General features: G+C 44.7%; 2 protein-coding genes across 11 annotated transcripts in view; both read right to left on the bottom strand.

The window, feature by feature from the left end:
• KCNJ5 (potassium inwardly rectifying channel subfamily J member 5) overlaps window positions 1-10748 on the bottom strand; it is a 104885-nt gene extending 94137 nt beyond the window's left edge. For 2 of the 9 annotated variants that reach the window (XM_083162849.1, XM_083162848.1), the window contains exon 1: window positions 10421-10624. The gene's annotated coding sequence lies outside the window, so the exon portion shown is untranslated. Of the gene's footprint in view, window positions 1-5769; window positions 5895-10420; window positions 10629-10726 lie in introns of those variants that run through there. The other 7 variants (XM_083162841.1, XM_083162843.1, XM_083162847.1 and 4 more) reach the window with 6 other exon arrangements.
• A 2518-nt stretch (window positions 10749-13266) lies between these two features.
• Window positions 13267-22481, bottom strand: part of FLI1 (Fli-1 proto-oncogene, ETS transcription factor) — a 55944-nt gene continuing 46729 nt past the window's right edge. For both annotated transcript variants that reach the window (XM_083162839.1, XM_083162840.1), the window contains exons 7-9: window positions 21030-21092; window positions 19508-19555; window positions 13267-16871 (exon numbers count right to left, since the gene is read on the bottom strand). In XM_083162839.1, coding sequence (XP_083018965.1) covers window positions 16342-16871; window positions 19508-19555; window positions 21030-21092 — 641 coding nt within the window. In that variant the 3' untranslated portion in view covers window positions 13267-16341. The remainder of the gene's footprint in view (window positions 16872-19507; window positions 19556-21029; window positions 21093-22481) is intronic.

Raw genomic sequence — 22481 nt, 5'->3', positions numbered from 1 at the left:
AAGGCACCTAAAGTGTAATCACCCCCCGAACAGGGCTAACAAATAATTCACACTACCAAGTGTTACAATAAAAGCACAGACTGAGTACAGCTGATAACAGCTACACATAGGGCAGCTTGTTGAAGCCAGCGGGAGCAGATATTGTCAAGTTGAGGGTAGGAATCTAAAGGGGGGGGGGGGATCCAGCTGTGTATCACCCCCAGATCTCCCGTATAAAGCGACAGGAGATTGCGGGGCAGTATTGTTTTTTCAGATCACTGATTGCACACATTAGGGTTGGGCTTAGCTGTGTAAAGCACCTAAACCCAACTAAATTATTGGGTACAATGCTAAAAGTTCTGTTTGAGCACAGAAACTGGTAATGTTTCACTAATGTTAACTCACCACCCTTGGGGTGTCCGAGACCAGATGCAGGCTCCTGTAGCCGAATGCACTCAAACATTGAGTAACAATTCAACAGGTTCGTTGGGCACCATCTGCTGACTCCTAACAAGTGAATCCACCCCCAGGTGTCAATCCAATTAGATGAGAGCTTGTTTTGTGTAACTCACTGAATGCAAGCACCTGAGAATTTGCTCATCCAAATAGAGATACCTATTTGTGGTACTCACAGGAGGTGATGTAAAAGTGCATAGAAAATATAAAAATGTGCCTTTTGGGTCATTTGAGGAGACCACATGTGTTCAATATTCATCAAAATCTATTATTTTTTGTGTTGAAATAAATGTGGTCATAAAATTTGGGGAGGGGGGGCATATACAAAAGTTGATTTTGGGAGGCCATTTATATTTTTACCCCAAAAATGGCATGCAATAGGCCCAATTAATTAATAAAAAATTCCCAAATGCCTAATTAGTCATTATATGGTGAAGTGGGTGGCTAGGGGTTCTTAAGGGGATGTGGTTATTAGATTGGCACAAGAAAGGTGGACACGCCTTTGGTCGACACTGGAAGGTCGACAGGCAGAAGATCCACACAGGTTTTTTTTTTCCTCCCACTGTGGTTCCAGAACAGGCGGTAGTTCATGCCCTACCCTCACTAGGGCATGGATGGAGTATAGAATAGTGTGCCGAGCATAGTGAGGCACCGTGCCCAGAGCATGGCCCTTATTCTGGTTCACTTGCAAAGGCAAATTATTTCTCAAATGGACAAAACCATGTGCACTGCAGGTGGGTCAGATGTAACTTGTGCAGAGAGAATTAGATTTGGGTGGGTTTTTATGTCAAAAAGATCTATATTGCAGTGTAAAAATACAGCACTCAGTATTTACCCTGCACAGAAACAAAGTAACTCACCCAAATCTAATTCTCTCTGCACCTGTTACATGTGCAGAGAGTGAACCAGAATAAGGGCCAGTGTCCAGAACTAGAAGTCTAGATCTAGACGCCTAAAATAAAAATAAATATGTGTCGACCTTCCGCCGTTCGACCTGAGGACCCTGTCGACCTTCCGGTGTTGACAGAATGATCCATACCTTTCTTAAGCATTTTTTTCTTAAAATAATATTTCCCTACCTTTTTGCACCCCGTGACTTTCCTTTAAGAGAAGCAAAGAGTTTGTAGTTGGATTACAAATGCAATTTTTGACACATATTTTCCACAACAGCGTCTTTCACGGTCGAGGAGGGATTTGCTGAAGCAGTGGGTCCGGATTGAACAGCAGGAGATGGCTATACCGGTTTACTTAGCTCATTGGTTCCCCTCCTAGTCTTGAACACCCCACTATAGGGCCTACTCTACAGTCCTGGAAGTCCCTCAGGAGATCCCCTCTATTTCATCTAGGTCCTCCCTGTATATGTTCTTTTTAGCACACAGAAGCTTCCCCCCTGGGTTGGACCTCAGAGCCTTTGGCTGGTGGCTGGGTGGGGGTCTCTTCAGGGTCGGGCAGCTGGTGAGTGAGGGAGAAATTTTGACTTTTGCTGGAGGTCCAAACTGACTGGAATTTACCCGACACAGAATATTGGCGGTACTTGCAAGTCAGCCACTATCTCCAATCCCTTGCCCCCCCCAGTACACTTTGTAGATCTCTTACACCCTCTGAACTCCTTTGTGCTAGTACATCCCCTCCCCCCTGTACCATATCCATAGTATGCAATCTCCTTTTGGATGATGCCAGTCTCAAACTTCCCCACTTCACTGCAACATGGGATCGAGAGCTGGGTAAGGAGGTTGGTGACACTAATTGGAAAAAAACTTTCTGCTTGGCACGTGCGTACTACCTTAGTGCGGGGGTAGGCAAGACTCAATACAAACTACTTGGGGTTATTCTGATTCACTCGGAAAGGCACAATCACTCTCTAATGGACAAAACCATATGCACTGCAGATGTAACACGTATAGAGAGAGTTAGATTTGGGTGTTTTATGGTTTCTGTGCAGGGTAAATACTGGCTGCTTTATTTTTACATACCGTATATTAGAGAGAGTGATTGTGCCTTTCTGAGTGATTCAGAATAATCCCCAATGTCCCACTGGTACAGGTGCCCAGACACCCTATCTAGGATGAGCACCGGGGTTTCCAATGTCTGCTGGCAATGCTCTGGGTCACCTGGCAAACCATTCCACATATGGTGGCAATGTCCCCTCATACTACCTTTCTGGTCTGAGATTTTTAGGCTCTCTGGGATTATATTGGGAGATCCGGTTCCTACAGACCCACTGTTCTGGTTGTTTCACCTCTCCCCCGCACCTCTCGCAAGATACAAAAAAAATCTTTGCTTTACCATTTAAATAATGCCGCTAAATCAGTTATACCGGTGAGATGGCATTCCTCCAACAATTAAAGATTGGTTTAAGAAAATGGACATCTACATTGATATGGAAGATAACCTGTCCTCAGTGGACTATAGATATACACAATTCAGGGGTACACGATAGACTTCCGAGACTCCAGGACCACCACCTCCTCCTCCTCCTCTTCCCATGACCCTCTTCTATCTTTCTCTTACTCTCCCTTCTCTAACCTTACCATTTATTTTTGCTTTATATTTGTACTTTTTGGTATGCAGATATCTCGAGCTACATTACAACAAATTATAACAAAACCCATAATTGTTTATGTACTTGTTATATTTAAAAATACAATAAACTTTATTTACAACAAAAACAGCTTTCACAGGGCGATCATACACCAACCACAGCACTCTGATCCTCTATCCCAGGGGTCCTCAAACAATTTTGCTCTGGGACCCCATTAGACAATAAAAATACTTATGGGACCCCAGCAAGTGACTGCAGAAGGACATCACATCACGTGTGTAGTCAGCAGACACATGGCAGCATTGTGGAGGCACAGGATGATTGGAGGAGTCTACAGTAACAGACAATTCAACAGATCTTTCAGGCTCCTTGAATCACTGACTGAGATTAGAAAAGTCATCAGCCTGATGGTCAGCAACATGGAGTTGCGACCCCATGCTGAGAAGGTCGGGACCCACAGTTTGAGAACCGCTGCTCTATCCAATATATGGGAGAGTCAGAGTCGCCAGAGGGAAATCGGTCCGAGCATTGGTGACTTATGCTGGGTACACACCAAAACGATTTGGATTGGATGCAAATCATATGCATGCCATACGATCGTGCGATCCGATTTGCATACGATCCGATCCCAATCCCATCTGTATTCAGATGAATGGATCTTATACAGATCCTACCTGCAGCAGGTAGGATTGGAATCGGCTCCAACAAAAACGATTTTGACCCAATCTGCATCCAATCGATCTGAATTGGATCCAGATTGATGGGATTGTGCCCAAATCGTTTTGGTGTGTACTGTACCTAGCAATAGAGTGTACTAGGAGAAAAAATGGAACACTTATGTAGGGTACACACCAGGACCACCCGCTCACGATGCACATCGTGAGCGGGTCGTCAGTGTCTCGTCTGACCCGCTCACGGTGACGCGGGGGGGCACGACCCGCTCACGATGTGCACCGTGAGCGGGACCGATCCGATGGCGACCCGCACCCGACTGTATGGTCGTCATTGAGATCCTACCTGCAGCAGGTAGGATCTCAATAACGACCGACCCGCGGGACCGCGCATCGGATCGGTATCGGTCCACACCAGGACAGAAAAGGGCCCAATCAGCACACAATCTACATCCAATTGGTCGGAATTGGATCTAGATTGAGGGGATCGGGCCCTAGTCGTCCTGGTGTGTACCCAGCATTACATTCCAGATCTCTTACATGGTCACATATCAAATTAAAATGTCATCTGTAGGAACAATTTTATCACAGCCTCTGCCATAGCACCAGGTATCTTACCAGGATTGTGGCACAGCAGACACCTATCTTTGTGTTTACCAGTATTACATTGACCAGCGCCTCCCTCCCAGGTTCTTTTAGCCATATTCGCAATGTACTACCCAATTTAATTGTTACCATCTTGGTTTTTATTTTCCATATTTATGTTAACATCTTGGCTGTATCCAATGTTATTCTGTAATATGTTTGTTTTGTATGTCCTCCTGGTCAACACAAAACCATATGCAAAAGTATTGTGATATCTCAAATTGTTATTTAGGTCAGAAATGTTTGCTTTGTATCACCAAATGGTAAACAGTTCTGCAATGCCTCAATAAATATATAGAAATAACAAAGCACACACTACTTTCCTACAAGAAGCCATGTTATGAAGCGTAGAAGATTTCAACGTTATGGAGAGTATTCAATTGTTTATAGCACCCTCAGTGAGCAATCCAATTGTTGCACCAGTCTAGCTCAAACAGCTGCTGGCGACGTTACTTCAGCTCACATTGCCCAAGATTAATGAGATTAAATGAGCGAAAAGTGACCCGTCTGATATGAGGGGCCAGTCCAGTCACTGAACAAGGGGAGGGGGGTTATGAGGGGCCAGTCCGGTCACAGAATAAAGAGAGGGGGGGGGGGGGGGGGAATGGAGGATATGAGAGGCCAGTTCAGTCACAGAATAGGTGGAGGGGGGACATATGAGGGGCCAGTCCAATCATAGAACAAGGGAAGGGGTGGACATATGAGGGGCCAGTTCAGTCACAGAACAACTAGATGGACGCAAGTCTTTTTTCAGCCTTACCTACTATGTAACTATGTAACAAGGGGAGTAGGGATGGCCATCGGCACATCCCCCATCGATGGTTGCCATCGATGGCTTCTAGAGCAGGAACCATCGATGGCTATAAACCATTCTACCTCACACCATCGATGGTTCCTGCCATCGCTTAGCTGCGCATGTGCAGAGCAATGGGATGGGTCGCTGCGGGCAGCCTGCCCGGCCAGGATCCGTGCGCATGCACAGAATAAACTTTAGCCATCAAACCAGTTTAAGTTTATTTTGCGCATGCGCGCACCTCCCGGCGGGGCAGGCCAGCCGTAGCGACGCCGCTGGACGCAATAACGTTGCGCACTCGCCCCCAACTTTTACCATCGGAAGCCATCCATCGATGGCATATAACTATTTGACCATCCACTATCGATGCCCAAAACATCGAGCACTAGGTCCCAACCATCGATGTTTTGGGAACATCGATAGTCGATGGCCATCCCTAAGGGGATGGGAGATAGAAGGGACCAGTCCAGTCACTGAAAAAGGGAGGTGGGTGGGAGATAGGAGGGACGACCAGTCCAGTCTCAGAACAAGGGATGGGGGGCCCCCATATGAGGGACCAGTCTAGTCACAGGACAGGCCCCACGTATCGGCGGGGATGGGGGGTGGGGAGCAGATGATTATGAAGGGCCAGCCAGACAGTCCAATCACAGTTAGAACAAGGGGGTGGCCTGTCCTGTACTTGCCTGTCTGGGAGGAGCCCATCCCCATTTAGTAATCAAAATCCAGTCACAAGGAACGAGGACCCGTTAGGATACCTGTCAGCGGCGGGACACGAACGGGACTCGGAGCTGTGCTGGGTAGAAGGGGGCGGGGCCACATTGCGCGGCCTCTCAGTGGTGATGTGGATCCGGAATTGGAGGTGTCTGAGCTAGCACCAGCAGCGGTGTGTGGTGCTCATGAGGGCCAGTTACTGGAATGTGTGCCAGTCACGTCTATGATGGCATAGCCCGGCCCCAGTCACAGGGAGGGGAGAGGCATACGATGGCATAGCCAGTCTCAGTATTTGGGGGATATGGGGGGCATAGGCCAGTCTCAGTATTGGGGTGGGGGCATAGGTCAGTCTCAGTATTGGGGGGGGGGGGGGCATATGAGGCATAGGCCAGGCTCTGGATATGGGGGCATACTGGGCATAGGCCAGGCTCGGCATTCAGAGGGATATGGGGGCATAGCTAGGCCAGTCTCAGCATTCAGGGGGATATGAGGCTAGTCTCGGTGTTATGGGATATGAGGGCATATCCCAGTCATTGCAGAAGGAAGGGGGGATAGGAATGTGTAGAACAGTTATGTTATAAGGGCACAGTCCTGTCACCGTATTAGGGGGATAGCAGACAGTGATGGTAGGCGGGGCAATAGGAAGTAATACAGTAATGGTATAATTGCACAGTCCAGTTAACATAAAAAGGTGGTGGATTCAGGGCACAGTGAGTGAAATCTCAGTATTATGGGGAATATTGAGTAGAATAAAGTCATGATGGAATAGAAGGACACACTTATCGAGTTTATTTAGAAGACATCGCTACATATACAGGTCTGCTATAACCCATAACATCCACACATGGTATAAGTGATTTCCTGTCCACTAGCAGTGTTTGGGACTCATATAAACTCATTTTCCATGCCTATAACTGACGCAGTTTAAAGATGCATAGGTGCCCTGAGAAACATTCACTGCTAAGGGTCCTGATACCTCTAGAATCTAGATCAGTGGTTCCCAACCCTGGTCCTCAAGTACCCCCAACTGCACATGTTCCAGGTCACCCAGCAGGTGCACTCATTATTCAGACACATTTTAAAAGATCCACAGGTGGAGCTAATTATGTCACTTGTTATTCTGTGTGGAGACCTGGAAAACGTGCACTGTTGGGGGTACTTAAGGACCATGGTTGGAACCCACTGCTCTAGAGCTTGGGAAGAGGTTACCTGCACACTGTTACTAAATAATTAAGATGTTCACTTCAGAGCTATAGAAATCTAAACCCACTCAAACATTGCAAATGAGTTTTGGATTGCAATACATGATTTTGGCTTTTTAACTATTTTCGAGACATCAAAACTCAAGTTTCTAATCTAAATCCGAATTCCAAACCCAAAACAGGAGACTCGGCCCACATCTCTACTAAATAACTGCAAAATCCCAAGACTCTCGTGTAACCTACTACTATAGACACTAATACCAGCATCTACAGAAGTGTCTGCACTGGGCATCAGTATGGTAGCCTCCAGGAATATGAGCTTATGCCAATAGCCATACACTCCCCAACAATGTACCATGGTTCTGTGGAATATGTGCATGGGCACAGACACCACTCCCTATGGCACATCTGTCCCTGCAGCCCAGTGTATTTAGTCACTGAAGCTGTAATTGCAGTACTGACAGTTCTCTGGGTGGAATTGCAGGTCCCAGAATGCCAGTCCAACAGACCAGTGCATTTGAGTACTGTATCATGCCTCCCAACAAGACCCTCTCCAGGAGGGACACAATGCTCTGCTTCCAGACTTTTTTCTTAATACATAATTACCTTCATCTGTGTTGAACAGGTTAATTGATAAGGAAGGTGCTTCAACGCAGGTGATGGTAATCATACATTAAGAGGGAAGTGCAGGAGCAGAGCAATGTGTCCCTCCTGGAGAGGGTCATGTTGGGAGGTATGCTGTATATTCCTGTAACACTTACAGGGCCTGGTAGTAACACAGGGGGGTAATCTGGTTCATTCAATCAGATGCGAATTTACATCCTTGCAAGTGACCTAGATCCCGCCTTACTAATGGGGGTACGCTGACCCACCATTCGCAAGGTGCATACGTTCGCACTGAATGCAAATGGATGTTTTACATAAACATCCATTCGTATGCCACTGGGAGCCTCCCACATCTTTCGATGGTCGCTTATCATCGAAAGATGTTGAAGGTGCACGCATATGTAAGGTTGCTCAGAGCAGCCTTACATATGCGTGTACACTCGGGGAGGAAGTGGAAGGGCAGCTGACATCTCCCGCATGTCCGTCACAGCTCTATTAGCACGAGAGCACCTAAGAAACATTGGGCATTACCATATGCTAATGGACCAGCCCCCTGCCCTACATTAGCAAGCATGGGTGCGTGCACAATGCAAAAACAGTGGCCCAAATGCGAAGGTAATCGGACCAGAATTCGGTCCACCGTCTGAATTGGTGGCTACTGCACTTCACACGCCATTAGTACTTATCCCCTGTACCTGACCAGCTGATCACTCCCCGATTCCAGAGTTACCTGCCTGCTGCAGGGCAGGTGAGCAGCAAATGCTCTGCCTGTTCTAGAGGACTGTAATATGCACACATAATGACCAGCCTGTCAGCATTTAAAAATGTATTTTACGGATGGTGTATGCTGCTGATGGAAAGACTGACATATCACGTTTTTTTTGGTCTTAAAATAACAGATGGATTATTCAGTTTAGCAGAGTATTCGCACGTAAAACAGAGTTGCCTACCTGACCATCTCTTCAGGGAGAAAATGCTCTGTTCCTGGACTTCCCTGGTAATGTACGATTGCCATCACCTGTGGGGAGCTAGGTAATTGATAAGGAAGGTGTTTCACCACAGATGATGGCAATCGTACATTAACAGGGAAGTCCAGCAATAGAGCATTTTCTTCCTGAAGGAGATGTTCAGGTAGGCAACCCTGATGTAAAATTTGTATATATTTATGTGTGTTTAATGGAGGTAAGCACCCAAGTACTCCCTTAACCCTTTGAGTGCCAACTGTGAGAGATGTGCAAAATATACGCTAAAAATGTCACCAACATCGCTCACCAAAAAAAAGTAAACATTACAGGTCATTATGAGGAATAAAATGTTTGTCAATTTTCACAAATTTGCACTCAAAGGGTTAAATCAGTGTTCTCCAAATATCTTCCTCATACAACCCTAAAAATCCATGGTTTTCCAGGCCTCCTCAAAAATCGCATAATTAGCATCCACCTGTAGATCGCCTGTGCAGGGCCGGTGCAAGGCGCCGGAGCGCCCCAGGCAGGGGGGGCGCCCCGGTGCTCACCTGCTGGGGGAGGTGCAGGAGTGTTTTGCGGCATGGCGTGGCTGGGGGCTGCCGCCGGGAGTTTTGCAGCGTGACTCAAGGGGGGGACGACTCCCCCACACTAATCTAAACCTGACCCCAGGAAGATGGCGGTTATTGCGGTGAGTCGGAGCTCGTCGTCCGGATTAGGCAGCCCGGAGACTGGGTAGCCGCATGCTGCTGAAGAAGCCGGGTTGCCTGGACTGATGCTCACCTCCATGCCACAGGACCCAGGCTGCTGCTGCCACTCCACGGGTGGCGGGGGGAGGATGGCGCCCTAGGCAAATGCCTAATGGTGGCGCCGGGCCTGTGCCCTCAAATTAACGTGTATGCTAGAGCTACAGTAGAGAACATGAAAAACCATGTACTCTTGCTGTTCCCTGAATACTGGATATGAAATACATTGGTTTGTGGTAAGCGCTCAGAAAACAAAGTATTTAAAATCAAATACATAACTTTGAACTTTCGTGTTTCAAAGCTTCCCTCTAGATCAGTGGTTCTCAAGTACCCCCAACAGTTCATGTTTTCCAGGTCTCCAAACAGAATCACAAATGAAACCAATTAGCTTCACCTGAGGATCTTTTAAAATGTGTCCATGAATAATCAGTGCACCTGCCAAGTGATCTGTAAAACATGAACCGTTGGGGGTCCTTAAGGCCGAGGTTGAGAAGCCCTGCTCTAGACTACACCATTATGTTATGCATGAGCACCTCAGTAAGCAGTGTTAAGCTGGCCATACAGTACACTTGTGCGATCTGGGCCCTTTTCACCAAATTCTGATGCATTGAGACGAGAAATCGGGTGAAAAACTGTCAAATCTTATGTGTTTATCCTCTGATTCCAATGCACAGTCCCGCGTGCATTGGAGCGGAGCCTGCAAACTCAATGGCTGCCATAACGATTTATTGGATCCTGTAGCCATGGCTGGGATCACCTATGATACATTGCACGCAAAAGGTCTGCATACAGTTTGTCAAACCTCTCAGAAGTCTCACGAGCATACTGTATAAGCACCTTTATCATACATACAGTATATACACCGTAAGAGCACACAGTAAACACATGCATAAATACTGCTAGGAAGCATATTAGTACTGAAAATATAATACAGCCTATAATGGAAACTTATTAATGCTAACATGAAATCTGTATGATTTTAGTACCACATTAAGTAAAATATCATTTCCAGATTCTTGTGCTGGCCATATTAACATGTAACCCTTTGTATGTTGCAGAGCTGCCTACAGTAAGTAAATGCGATATCAGAATATCCAAATCACCCACCTGTATACATCCTGCTGTGGTAGCAGCTAAGCAGTGTATATGAGTCTTCAGGTAGGTGTAATGATAATTATTTCTGTGTTCCCTGAAAGAGCACAGGTGAAGTCATTAGTAGCTTGTTACTGAGCACACCTGTGCTATACGGGACGGGATCTATAAACACAAACTAGGTTCCGATCTGCTGTTTGAGATTTTATGGTACTGTGGTTGGAAACACAATTCTTCTCTCTACCAAGACCTGTGTATTCTTATCATTGGTGGTATCATTGTGTCACTTCTGTGAAATCACTCTGAAGCAGGGTTGCCTACCTGACAATCTCCATGAGGGAGAAAATGCTCTGTGCCTGGACTTCCCTGGTAATGTATGACTGCCAGCACCTGTGGTGAGCTAGGTATTTGATAAGAAAGGTGTTTCACCACAGGTGATGGCAATCATACATTACCAGGGAAGTCCAGGAACAGAGCATTTTCTCCCTGAAGGAGAGGGTCAGGCAGGCAAACCTGCTCTGAAGTGTGTATTCATGTTTATGTGACTGTGTTTAGTGATTCTGGCATTTACATATTCACTGCTAAGTTACAAGTTTATTTTGCATGCAAAATAAGTGATCACAAGCCTGGATTGTGGCTGGTCTGGTGATCCTGTGTCTGTCCAATCAGGTTTTTTGGATACATATGCATACTTGACTACCTGACCCTCTCCATGCAGGAGAAAATGCTCTGCTCCTGGACTTCCCTGATTATGTATAATTGCCAGCACCTGTGGTGAAACACCTTTACCTAGCTCCCCACAGGTGATGGCAATCCTACATTATCAGGGAAGTCCAGAAACAGAGCATTTGGTACTTGTGTACTAGCACGGCGCCCACGATAATTAGTCGCCCGATTTTTGATAGCATTGCATGCCATACACCCGATGGCATGCGATGCGATAAAAAATCGGCTGACTATATGCCCCATATACGATGTTAAATTGTATAAGCACCCTAATGGGTGCTTACAATGTTAAATGCACCCCCACACCACCCCCCAAGTAGAAACGTGAACCCGAAGCGTGGCGAGCGCAGCGGTACACGTCCTACGACCTTTTCATACCCCCGCTATCCACGTCGGCGTGGAGTTGATTTTATATAGTGTGGCGAGTGCAGCTAACCACCGAGCCCGAAGCGTGGCGAGCGGACGCGTATACCTGTGAAGTTCTGCGCGTCCGCTCGCAACGCTTCGGGTTCACGTTTATACTTGGGGGGTGGCGTAGGGGTGCATTTAACATTGTAAGCACCCATTAGGTTGCTTATACAAGTTATAATCGCATCCCATCGCATTGTATGCCATATACAATGCCATACAATTTTAAAATTGTATGACATTGTGGAACATCGTGCGATATCGCATCGCATACCGTCGTATGTGACATGGTCTGCGATGCGATGGGCGCCGTGATAGTACACAAGTACCAAGCATTTTCTCCCGCATGGAGAGGGTCAGGTAGGCAAGTATGCATATGTGAATTATGAAATATGCAGCTAAAATTCCAATAACTACTGTATATTCATCAAACTAATGTAAAACCTTCTAGGAAATGTTACTGTCGACAGGATCCAGCAGGAACAGAAAATACTACTTTTACCCAGGGTTGCCTACCTAAACCTCTCCTTCAGGGAGAAAACGCTCTGTTCCTGGACTTCCCTGGTAATGTCTGATTGCCATCACCTGTGGTGAAACACCTTTACCTAGCTCCCCACAGGTGATGGCAATCATACATCACCAGGGAAGTCCAGGAACAGAGCGTTTTCTCCCGCATGGAGAGGGTCAGGTAGGCAAGTATGTGTCAGGGCCTGATTAAAGGTCCCAGGTTCCCTAGGCAACCTGTGGTTCTTCAGCTGTTGTGAAACTACAAGTCCCAGCATGCCTGCCGGTTTTGGCACTCAATAGCAAACCTGTGCCAAGGCATGCTGGGACTTGTAGTCTCCCAATAGCTGGAGAGCCACAGGTTGCCTATGGCTGCCCTAGGCTAATACACGTAGCTCCCCTTGTAATGCTGCTAAAACACACGTGTATGGTCGCTTAGGGACTCTGCCAGTCATACTGCCCATGTGCATGTAACAAAGGTTATACAACTGGCATGTAGGATCTAATGCTTGTGGCGTGTATACAAGACTTTGGCTTTAGGGGTGCTGGATGAGGCCCGACAGTCGGGATTCCAACTGATGGGCTATTCTCCCTCGTATGGGTCCACGACCCCCATAGATTGAGAATAGAGCCACTACCAACTCCGCAAGAGACTTCTTTGCGCTCTTCACCCTGTTGAAGTACCGGCAGCCGGGATTCTGATTTTGGTATCCTGACCATCAGAATCACAATTGATGGGCCGTCATACCCCTGCCCCCCCCCCCCCCCCCCAGTCCTGGCGCCCTAGGCTTCAGCCTATTGGTAAACTAGGCCCTGCTTGGGGTACAGGTAACAATAAAGATACTGTATATTGGCACATCATGCTGTGAGTGCGTTGGTCCGCCGACATGCCCCTACACGTGGAGCACGAGCCGGCCGCAGCACAACTGGGCAGTCAAGATCAATGCCCGCCCGGTTGTGACATCAGTAATGCATCTTAGTATAATTATACAGTATGTGTAGCTGTCACTTTGTTAATTACACTCACCATTTGGTATAGAATAGAGCACAGGTTCCCAAACTTAGTCCTCGGACTCCACGCAGGTCATGTTTTCCAGGCAACCTGAGAATTTTAAAATGTAACAGTCAGTGATTCCCAGCACACCTGCCGGGCGATCTGGAAAATGGGGCCAGCGTGGAGGACCGAGTTTGAGAGCCACTGGATAAAAAAAGAAAAACTTCCCTTAACGATATGAAAATACTTTATTTTACATCTTATTTTCAATGTAAAGAGTAGGAAATATTGATACAAAGGTAAAAAGCCAAAATGTACAAAAACGCTCAAGAAATTAGAAAAATAAGTGAAAAAAAACTATTTGTACAAACTTCAAAATACAGTTCAGTAAGAAAGAAAAAACCTGCATTTCTGTGACCGAGGTCTACTCGTTAGTTTATATGCTTTGTATATATTCTTACGTCTGAGCAGGCAGTAAGGAACTTCATCATGTGATACATAGGAAAATAATTCATAATTTATACAGTAAACTTGGTGAATTATGGGTGCTGTACTGACAAACGCTCAGCGTTTGTGACTCCAATACAGTGTGTGTGTGTGCGTGGGGGGTGGGCATCTAAGCTACATATCGGGTCTCGCCTCAATATTTCCTGTCCCTACAAAACACATCTTCAGCTTCTAAGTCTCTGGCCTGTATTCAATTGTCATATCACACCTGATCCTCCATCTAAAGCAACTGGAGATCACGTAAGGTTATGCAATTGATGTTTGTTTTCACGCTGATCATGCTCATTAAGGCCACTAATCCCAACCAAACTAATCGTCGCACCGCAAAAAGCCAAATTTTGATTGCTGAAACAAGTGATTTTCGCGGACTTCAGCTCACTGCCACTGGGTGGAGGGGGGGGTTTCCAAGCGGAAAATGCTGGCTCAGACTAGGGGTGGCCATTTAAAATCATCGATGGTTCATGGCCGATGTTGAATACTTTGGCCATCGATGGGGGAGAACCATGTGGTTTCCTTCCATCGATGGAACAGTGCCGGGACACGGAGCATAGCTCCGCCCCGCCCCCATGTTTTGATTGGCCCACAGGCCAATCAATCAAACACAATGGCTGATCATCGATATGTAAAAATATCGATGGTCAGCCATTGCATAGTTTAGCACTATCGATGACCAGTTGCAGAATAGCCATCGATGACAACCATCGATGGCAATTGCAACGATGGCCATCCCCAGCTCAGACAAATGAGCTTCATCGATGAGCTACATGAATAGCTCCGCTGGGCGCCCTCTAGTGGCTGCCAGCTGCACAAACATTTGAATATGGATGACTGCTACACAATTTTGTGAGAATACAGTACAGGACAGGTAAGACTGAAAATAACAAGCAGTCCTCATGGAAACGTATGCAACAAATTACTGTAACCTCTGGCAGCCACCTTCTGATTCATATTAAGCTGAGTGCTCATTAGATACCATGTTTTAAACAAATTTGACGATAAAGATGTGCTAAATTTAAAACGGCACTATTTCCAGTTGTGTATTAATGTAATGGGTCGAGTATAATGTTTATTTTTCTATCTATATGGGATAGCTATGAGCAACATTATGAAACCTGAATTGTTAATCATGGATGAAGAGCCTGAGTCAGCTTTGTTAGCAAAAAAGCACACAACTGGAAAACTCTATGCTGCACTGCAGGTGTGGCAGATGTAACATGTGCAGAGAGAGTTCTATTTGCCAGGAACCCTCCCCTTCTCTTCACTACACGCAGTGTAAGTGGCTTACGGTTATCATTGGGCCACATATGTCTGATGTACTGTATTACATACTTTACACTGCACTTTGTTTGCACCAGACTATAGCTTGCTACATAATGATTATGCATTCTTCATGGGCTGGCAACATTCTATTCAAAATCAAACCTTCGTAGAGTGGTGCTACCTAGAATGTCAGAATGTGGCTGTTTTCTATCTGAACTCCCTATTCCTCAGTCTTTTACCTGATCACTCACTGCGCATCAGCCTTTCTATGACTGGAAGGTCATACCACAAGGGGAATCTACTTTGAGTGTCATTCAGGTGTGGTTGTTATTCCTACTCCTGTTGCAGTTGTTTGCTGTTGGCTGTATGCAGTTGCATAGATATATATATATATAGGCCTCTCCAGTAACGCAAGTGTGTTTGCAGCTACTAATGTACAAGTGCCATCCGGACACCTATGACATGCTTATTTTGGTTTAACCACTCACAGGTACCTTCAAACACTGACTTCCTGTAACCCTGCGACTAAAATCTCACTGCTATCACGCACGCAAATTCATACTGTGACTCACATGTTAAATATAGATATGGTTACAGTAGCCTCTCTGCATCCGCACCTGAATGACCGCCCCTATATCTTGCCAGCAATTAGCATCCAGTAGATATTTGACCGAAATCCTTACTCTCAAAACATAAACCACAGTTTCTCCTACAATATCGATTAAACAGAAGTACAGTATACTGGATGTTATTAGTGCTGCTCAATTGCTGTTTTAGCAGGTATTTGATGGCCCCTGCGGTATATATCTTTTCACCGTGGTGGTCTTCTGAAGAAGTGTACTCTGTGAACACTTAAGTGATGTATTTAGTATTGCAATTAGGTATTGTGTATGAGGGCTACAATTATTTAAATGTTTGTGAGAACTTCTCCTTATTTGCTATAATGTAAGAAACTCCTACCTGGGTGTTTTTTCAGTACAGTAGGTGGGTAACTTTGAAAGGCACCCCCAATAATTACAGCTGTGAAAGTGTTTATAAAGTTTATCTTAAAGAACATTTCTCTACACTCCAAAGGATTTTTTGAAGCTACCCTTATGGTCATTACACACACACGTACAAACACACACACACACAAATATTGCTATAATTCCAGTTGGTTTTAAAGCTTATCCCGATTGCCATCCAGTGCGTCTGATATTATAAAGTTCATCAATGCTCAAGAACACAAGTCTATAAGGCAAATCCCTTGCTTGATGGATCAATATGTACAGAACTTCCATATCACATCCTCGGGTACAAGCAAATCCTCTTGCAATTCCGGGCAAGAGTAAGCTTGATTTTAATACTGGCTCACAAAGACCATTTTCAACTTCAGCAGAGAGTATTTGGAAAATAATACTGTTGTGGTACAGAGATCGGTTTGCATTGGTCTCGAAGGACACTTTTTTTTTTTCTTTCTATGCTTCATTAATGAGATTGTATTCCAGGAAAGGTCCACCGAGAAGGCAACAAAGACACTTGAAGTGGTGGAACAAGTCTAATAGAAGCTTCCCAAATGTGGCTGCATGTGGGTGTTAGGATGCCGCGGAACATTGGGGTTCGGGTAGATGTTTGGATTGGGTGAACTCCAGTAGGGGGACGTTGCTCCAAAGAAGCCAGATGATGTTACTGGCATTGATGAAGGGTGTGAGGGGACAAAATTAACCTTCTGTTGATGAGTGTGGTAGGATGGCATGTATGAGAACTCCGATGGGTACTTGTACATGGAGGTCTCAGTGGGATGCGGCTGCAGGGCTTGAGCAATGCCATGAAAGTCAAATTTGTAGGCGTAGCGCTTCCCGTGGACTTTAGTCATAATATTTTTGTCATAGTAGTATCTCAGTGCCCGACTCAGCTTGTCATAGTTCATGTTGGGCTTGCTTTTCCGTTCACCCCATCTACGTGCCACTTCATCTGGATCTGTCATCTTGAACTCTCCATTTGTGCCCTCCCAGGTGATACAGCTAGCATTGGCACTGTCCGACAACAGCTCTAGAAGAAATTGCCATAGCTGGATTTGACCACTTCCTATAAGAGAGAGAGAGAGACATATATCAATAACACCTCATCTGGTCTCATCGCTCTTTAATAACCACTATAACGGTACTTCTGAGCATTGGTCATTGGAGATCATTGATCCATTTATGTTCAAGCATGTTGGTTTAATTCTTGTTAGTCACCAGCTTTTGAAATGTTGGATTATGTACCATATTTGTTTTAGAATGGAAATGTTAATTAGAAAATAATTTGGGAAGGATTATATACATTTGGTAATAATAATAATAAAAAAGGTGAACTATTAATTTGTTATGTGCTACACAGTACTCTGCCCATCATGAAGGGAACTCTGGGAGGAATAACAAGTAGGGTGCGGTACACCTAGTCATATGTGAGAATTAGAAAGTACAGTATGGGAGAGCACTGCTAAAGCTTCACATCTTGTCCACTAGGGTGCAGTATATGCACTCTGTTTAATGATGCAGTCAATGACTGGTAACCACATTGGGTTTTACACTATTGCAGTTGTAGTAAAAAATTGTAGAGCACCAACATGTTTATCTTTGTACAGCCTCTCCCTGTGGAGCTTACACTCTAACTGACTGAAATCTGTTTCCTTTTACTATCAAGTTTTCAACATAAAAATAAGTCTGCTCTACAGTGACCTGTCTGGTCCTGTCTTGCTATGGAAAGATTTTTATATTTGGTAACATGATAATTGTTCTCTGACCCCAAACTCTCTCTAGAGCTATACCCAATACAATTTAAAGGGGTGTATAGAAAACATTCAAAATGAGGGGCCCATAGATGATTGTCTTCAATCAACCGTAAAAAAAAAAAAAAAAATTCAGGAAGGTTGTGAAAGCGGGATCAGCATGATTTACCCACAACTGAATTACCGACAATAACTTGACCGACACTGGCAGGGTGTAAATATCTATGATTAATATCCTGACACATTCATAACACTGACTGTTCAGATGCCTACAGTCAGGGCTATTTTTCAGTAGGCTCCAGCGGGAACTGAGGCCCTTATTCTAGTTCACTCTTTCTGACAAAATATTTCTTAGATGGACAAAACCATGTGCACTGCAGGTGAGGCAGGTGTAAAACCCCACCCAAATCTAATTATCTCTGCACAAGTAACACCTGACTCACCTGCAGTGCACATGGTTTTGTCCATCTAAGAAATATTTTGTCAGAAAGAGTGAACTAGAATAAGGGCCTCAGTTCCTGCTGGAGCCTGCTGAAAAATAGCCCTGCCTACAGTCAATATACAGACATAATCAAAATGCTGATCATGTTAAAATACCGACACAGTTATAATGTCGACATTGATATCGTATTAGTGTATCGTGTCCCCTCACATGGCTCACTCTCAGCACACTATTATATTATCCATCTATGCCCACTGGGATCATAAAGTATGATCAAGTTGATTTAAAAAAAAAAAAAAAATCATGAAAAACTGTATTCGGTGTTACAGACGGAGCTGCTCCTGGCTATAGAATCGTCATCCACCAGAAGGGGGCGTGTGTGCACGAGATGCTCGTGTGCCCCTTTCTGAAGGAGATCTCTGTCACCCTCCCTGCCACTACCCCGTCTAGCCCATAGCACCCCGCACTACCCCCTAACCCTACCTGTCTCCTCCCTGAAGCGGAGACGGGCAGGGATCCCGCTCCCCGCCACCTAGTGACTGTGACTGAGAGGCGGTTTATCTGTATGTGTCATTATTTTGGCTGTCAGCATTGTGATTGTGTCAATGTTTTACCTGTCAGTATTTTGATGTTGGTGGTATTTCGATTGTCGGTGGTTTGCAAATGTCGGTATATTGTCCATAGGCATTTGGTTGTGGGGGTTCTGTCAATCGGTATTCTGTCTGCCGGCAACTTAACTACATACCGATAAAGCAACACCAACCTGCGCGTGTAATCGCAAATGTGCCTCAAAACATGGCCGCTCAAAACAGCAAGTTTGAGCGGCTTTCAGCTCAAAGTCGCCCAGTGTGTATGATCGGTGAGCGGTGCTGCACGCTTCCACATCATTACCGGGCAGCCGTTCATCTGCTGGTAATACTAGCAGATGAGCGGCTTTGAGGATGGCTTTCCATAGCGCTACGCTATGGAAAGCCATCCTCCCCCCGCTGACGGCGCCGGGCAGGGGGAAAGCCGCTATGTGTGTATGCACTGAGCGGCTTTCCCCCCAGCGATGATAGCGATCATCGCTGTCCATACATGCTGGGCATAATTGCCCAGTGTGTATGGACGTTTAGGGAGATCATTCACTTTGAACTGAGTTTTCCTGAAATTTTGGGAGACTCTGCAGGTAAGGTATATATACAGGTCATGGTATACTATATTTGCAGGTCTATGCAAGTGCAAAATGTATGCAGAGAGGCCTGTGGGCAACAGTAATTACTGTAAAGATAAAAAAATGTCTTGACTTGATTCACTTTTTACTATGTAAGTAACTTGCATTCACTGAATACAGCCCTGCACTTAAATCAGTGATGATTCACAGACTTTTTTTATTTTATTTTTTTATTAGCTGTTAAAGCAAATCCAATGATTATGATGAAAGGTGCAATGCATAAACTGCATAAATGACATCACATAATCCATCCCTGTGTAAAAAGAGATAACACTGAAAAATATTCTTTTCCTCACCTGGATTAGCCAACCTGCTGCTTGTAGGCCCCAGTATTTGGTAAGGATCTGAAAGAGGAAAACAATATAAAATCTCTGTAGTATCCACATAAAGCTTAGCGCTACCCTGTTCTGCTATATACTAAATAGGACCACACTGTTTGTTTATACATTAACAAGCATTAAAAGTCCTCCTAAAACGAGTCTTGTGAATATTAGGAATAGTAAAAAAACATTAATCTGAAGTAAGAATTTGGGTTGATAAAAAATTTGTTTGGATTTTTTTTACTTTACTAAGGACTTGTGAATTACCTTAATCAATGGCAATGATTGTTTAACTTCTAATGTAAATTTAACCAACTATCTACAAAATAAATGGATAAAAAAAAAGGAAAGCTCATTCAGATACATATATTTATTCTTTGTAAATCCACTGTATATAGCTGTTTAGCTAACCTGCAACTAAGTTCAAAATTCAAATACGGGAGGCAGCGCAACTGCCACCAACTGCCATTCCTAACTGACTCACTGGCAGTGGGTGTGGCTCCTCTATTTGAATTTTGGACTATAATAACCTTTTTCACTATCGACCAAATTCATGTTGACTTTGTGGTGTCCACCTAGACATGAGTTAATATAACACACTCCGTGTGGACAGCACTGAAGCAGTGGTGTAGTAACACAGTTTGTGGCGCTGGATTATACATATACCATGGACCCCACTTCTATAACCTTGTCCTGGGAGATTCTTTCCCCCTATCTTGTAACCTCACCCCCTCTGGCTGTCATAAATGGCTCCTCTTTTTGTCAGATCACTCTTATTTCCTCCCTTTGCCACAAATGACCCTTCTCGTTATCATGTATGACGTCTAACCCTTGGTGCATCTCGGATGGTGTAATGGTGAGCATTACTGCCTCACAGCGCTGAGGTCATGGGTTCTATTCCCACCATGGTCCTAATTGTGCGGAGTCTGTATATTCCCTTGTTACAGGTGACCCTACTCCTTGTCACATATGACTTCCCTTGTCGATTGGTCGACCGTGTCTAGGTAGACCACCAATAGGTTGTTGACTATTGGTCGAAACATGAAGAAGGTCGACAGGGTCTAGGTCGGTATTGACAAAGTCGACCAAAGCAAAATGTTGACGTGTCAATGATCGACGTAGAAAAAAGTCGATGTGAGTTTTTTGTGCTTACTTCATGATCCCAGTGGGCGTAGAGGGAGAATATATTAGTGTCCCCTGCGCAGCGAGGGGACACGATGCACTAATACAGTGTCCATGTCAATATATGACACTAAAAAGGGAAAGACTTTTTCCAGTGTTGACCTAATAATCCACATGCCTTCGTTATGTACACCATAAGCATTTTACAATCTACAATGTATATAAGTAAGTTAAATTTATATAGCGCACTTTCTCCAACAGGACTCAAGGTGCTTATTTTATTCTACTACATCCTATATATTCCTGTGTGTGTGTGTGTATACATGGCAAAGGTAAAGCTGTAGTACATGGAGCTGTGAGTCTCAGATGTCGGTACCTGGCTGTGGACGTGGCTGTTCGGCGTTCTTATTCACATTTTGCGTGCCTCCTACTGGGGGACCTGGAACACAACATGGAAATCTTACAACATGCACCTTGCAATAGAGCGGAGACTCATTGGCCCTTAAACTGGTTGACTCGCAAAGCTGCCGATTTTGTAGTTTTGTGAGCCAACCAAACGCCGCTCGTCACCCACAAAACGTCCACCACCGCCCCCTCACACGGTGAATGTTCCTGCACGCATGCAAATGGATGTTTTGCGTAAACATCCATTTGATGGTCGGCAAATGATTTCCTAAGCGCAAATCTAAGTCACACTCTGATGGTTTGCGGCACCCTGCTACGTGAACTGGGTAAGCAGCTGACACCCGGTGACATCAGCTGCCTGCCCCTGACATCTGCGTCATGCCACAATTTAAATGGGGACGCAGGTTTTCCCATGGCCGCTAAGTGGCCGCCCCCTGCTTGCACTGCTCCGTGCGAACGGGCCGGCGAATAATCAATTCACCGAGCTCATTCACCCAAAGAACTTGTGAGTGTACAGGGTTGCGTGCCAACCAGAATGACCTCCATTGTCCACTGTCATGACAAATTCTATCAGACTGTTTCTATTGTAATTCAGTAGAATTCCATAAATCAGGACATTTGTCAGATGCACTCCGGCCCATAAACCTTTGCAAACATAAAGATTCCCAATGATGTCAAAATCATTCCAGCAGCAATGTCATAAAGCAATAAAGCTTCCAAATTCTTCTAATAACCAATCATAATACTGGAAATGTGATCTGATGTCTGCATCTGATGTATCCACAACCTTGCAGAGCCTAAATTATGTTTTTCTGATTGTTGTAGGTTATGTACATGCATATAATACAATGAATATATACTGATTTATAATATAAATAAAAATATACCATAGTGGTAAGCCCATAATGATCCATTTAATATTTGTTGCCTGGGCGTAATATTCTTTGGTTCTTGGCACACATAAATATGTAACTATAAGACTCTAGCAGGGTGGTTTTACTTGTTTGTGCTGCCCCCTGCTGGGCATCTATACAAATTAGCACCTAACAAGGGCTATGCATTGCCCAATTCATTGTCACCATTGAGATTTTCTATTTCATGTGGATGGGTAAAAAGAGGCAATAAACTTGATGAGACAAAGTAAAAGAATTGCAGATTATACACTTGTATACCCATAACCTTGGACTATCTGGATCTGATTGATTATCTGTTGCAGAATTTCCTTTTTGTATTATCAAGTTATCATTTTTCTAATTCCAGCAACACATTTACAGGAATGGTCTCAAACTCGTACTTTAAATTGACAAGATGCCAATTCACAAAATGTCCTATTAACATTTGTCACCAAGTCCCATATTGATCAACCAGGTGACAGTCCTGCTGCAGGGACAGAGTGTTACTCTCTGCTAACGTGTCAAAATGT

Source organism: Crinia signifera, chromosome 19 (assembly GCF_055691185.1).
Source record: "Crinia signifera chromosome 19, ASM5569118v1, whole genome shotgun sequence".
In the NCBI taxonomy this organism is placed as follows: domain Eukaryota; kingdom Metazoa; phylum Chordata; class Amphibia; order Anura; family Myobatrachidae; genus Crinia; species Crinia signifera.
This window is presented reverse-complemented; position numbering and strand designations above follow the sequence as displayed.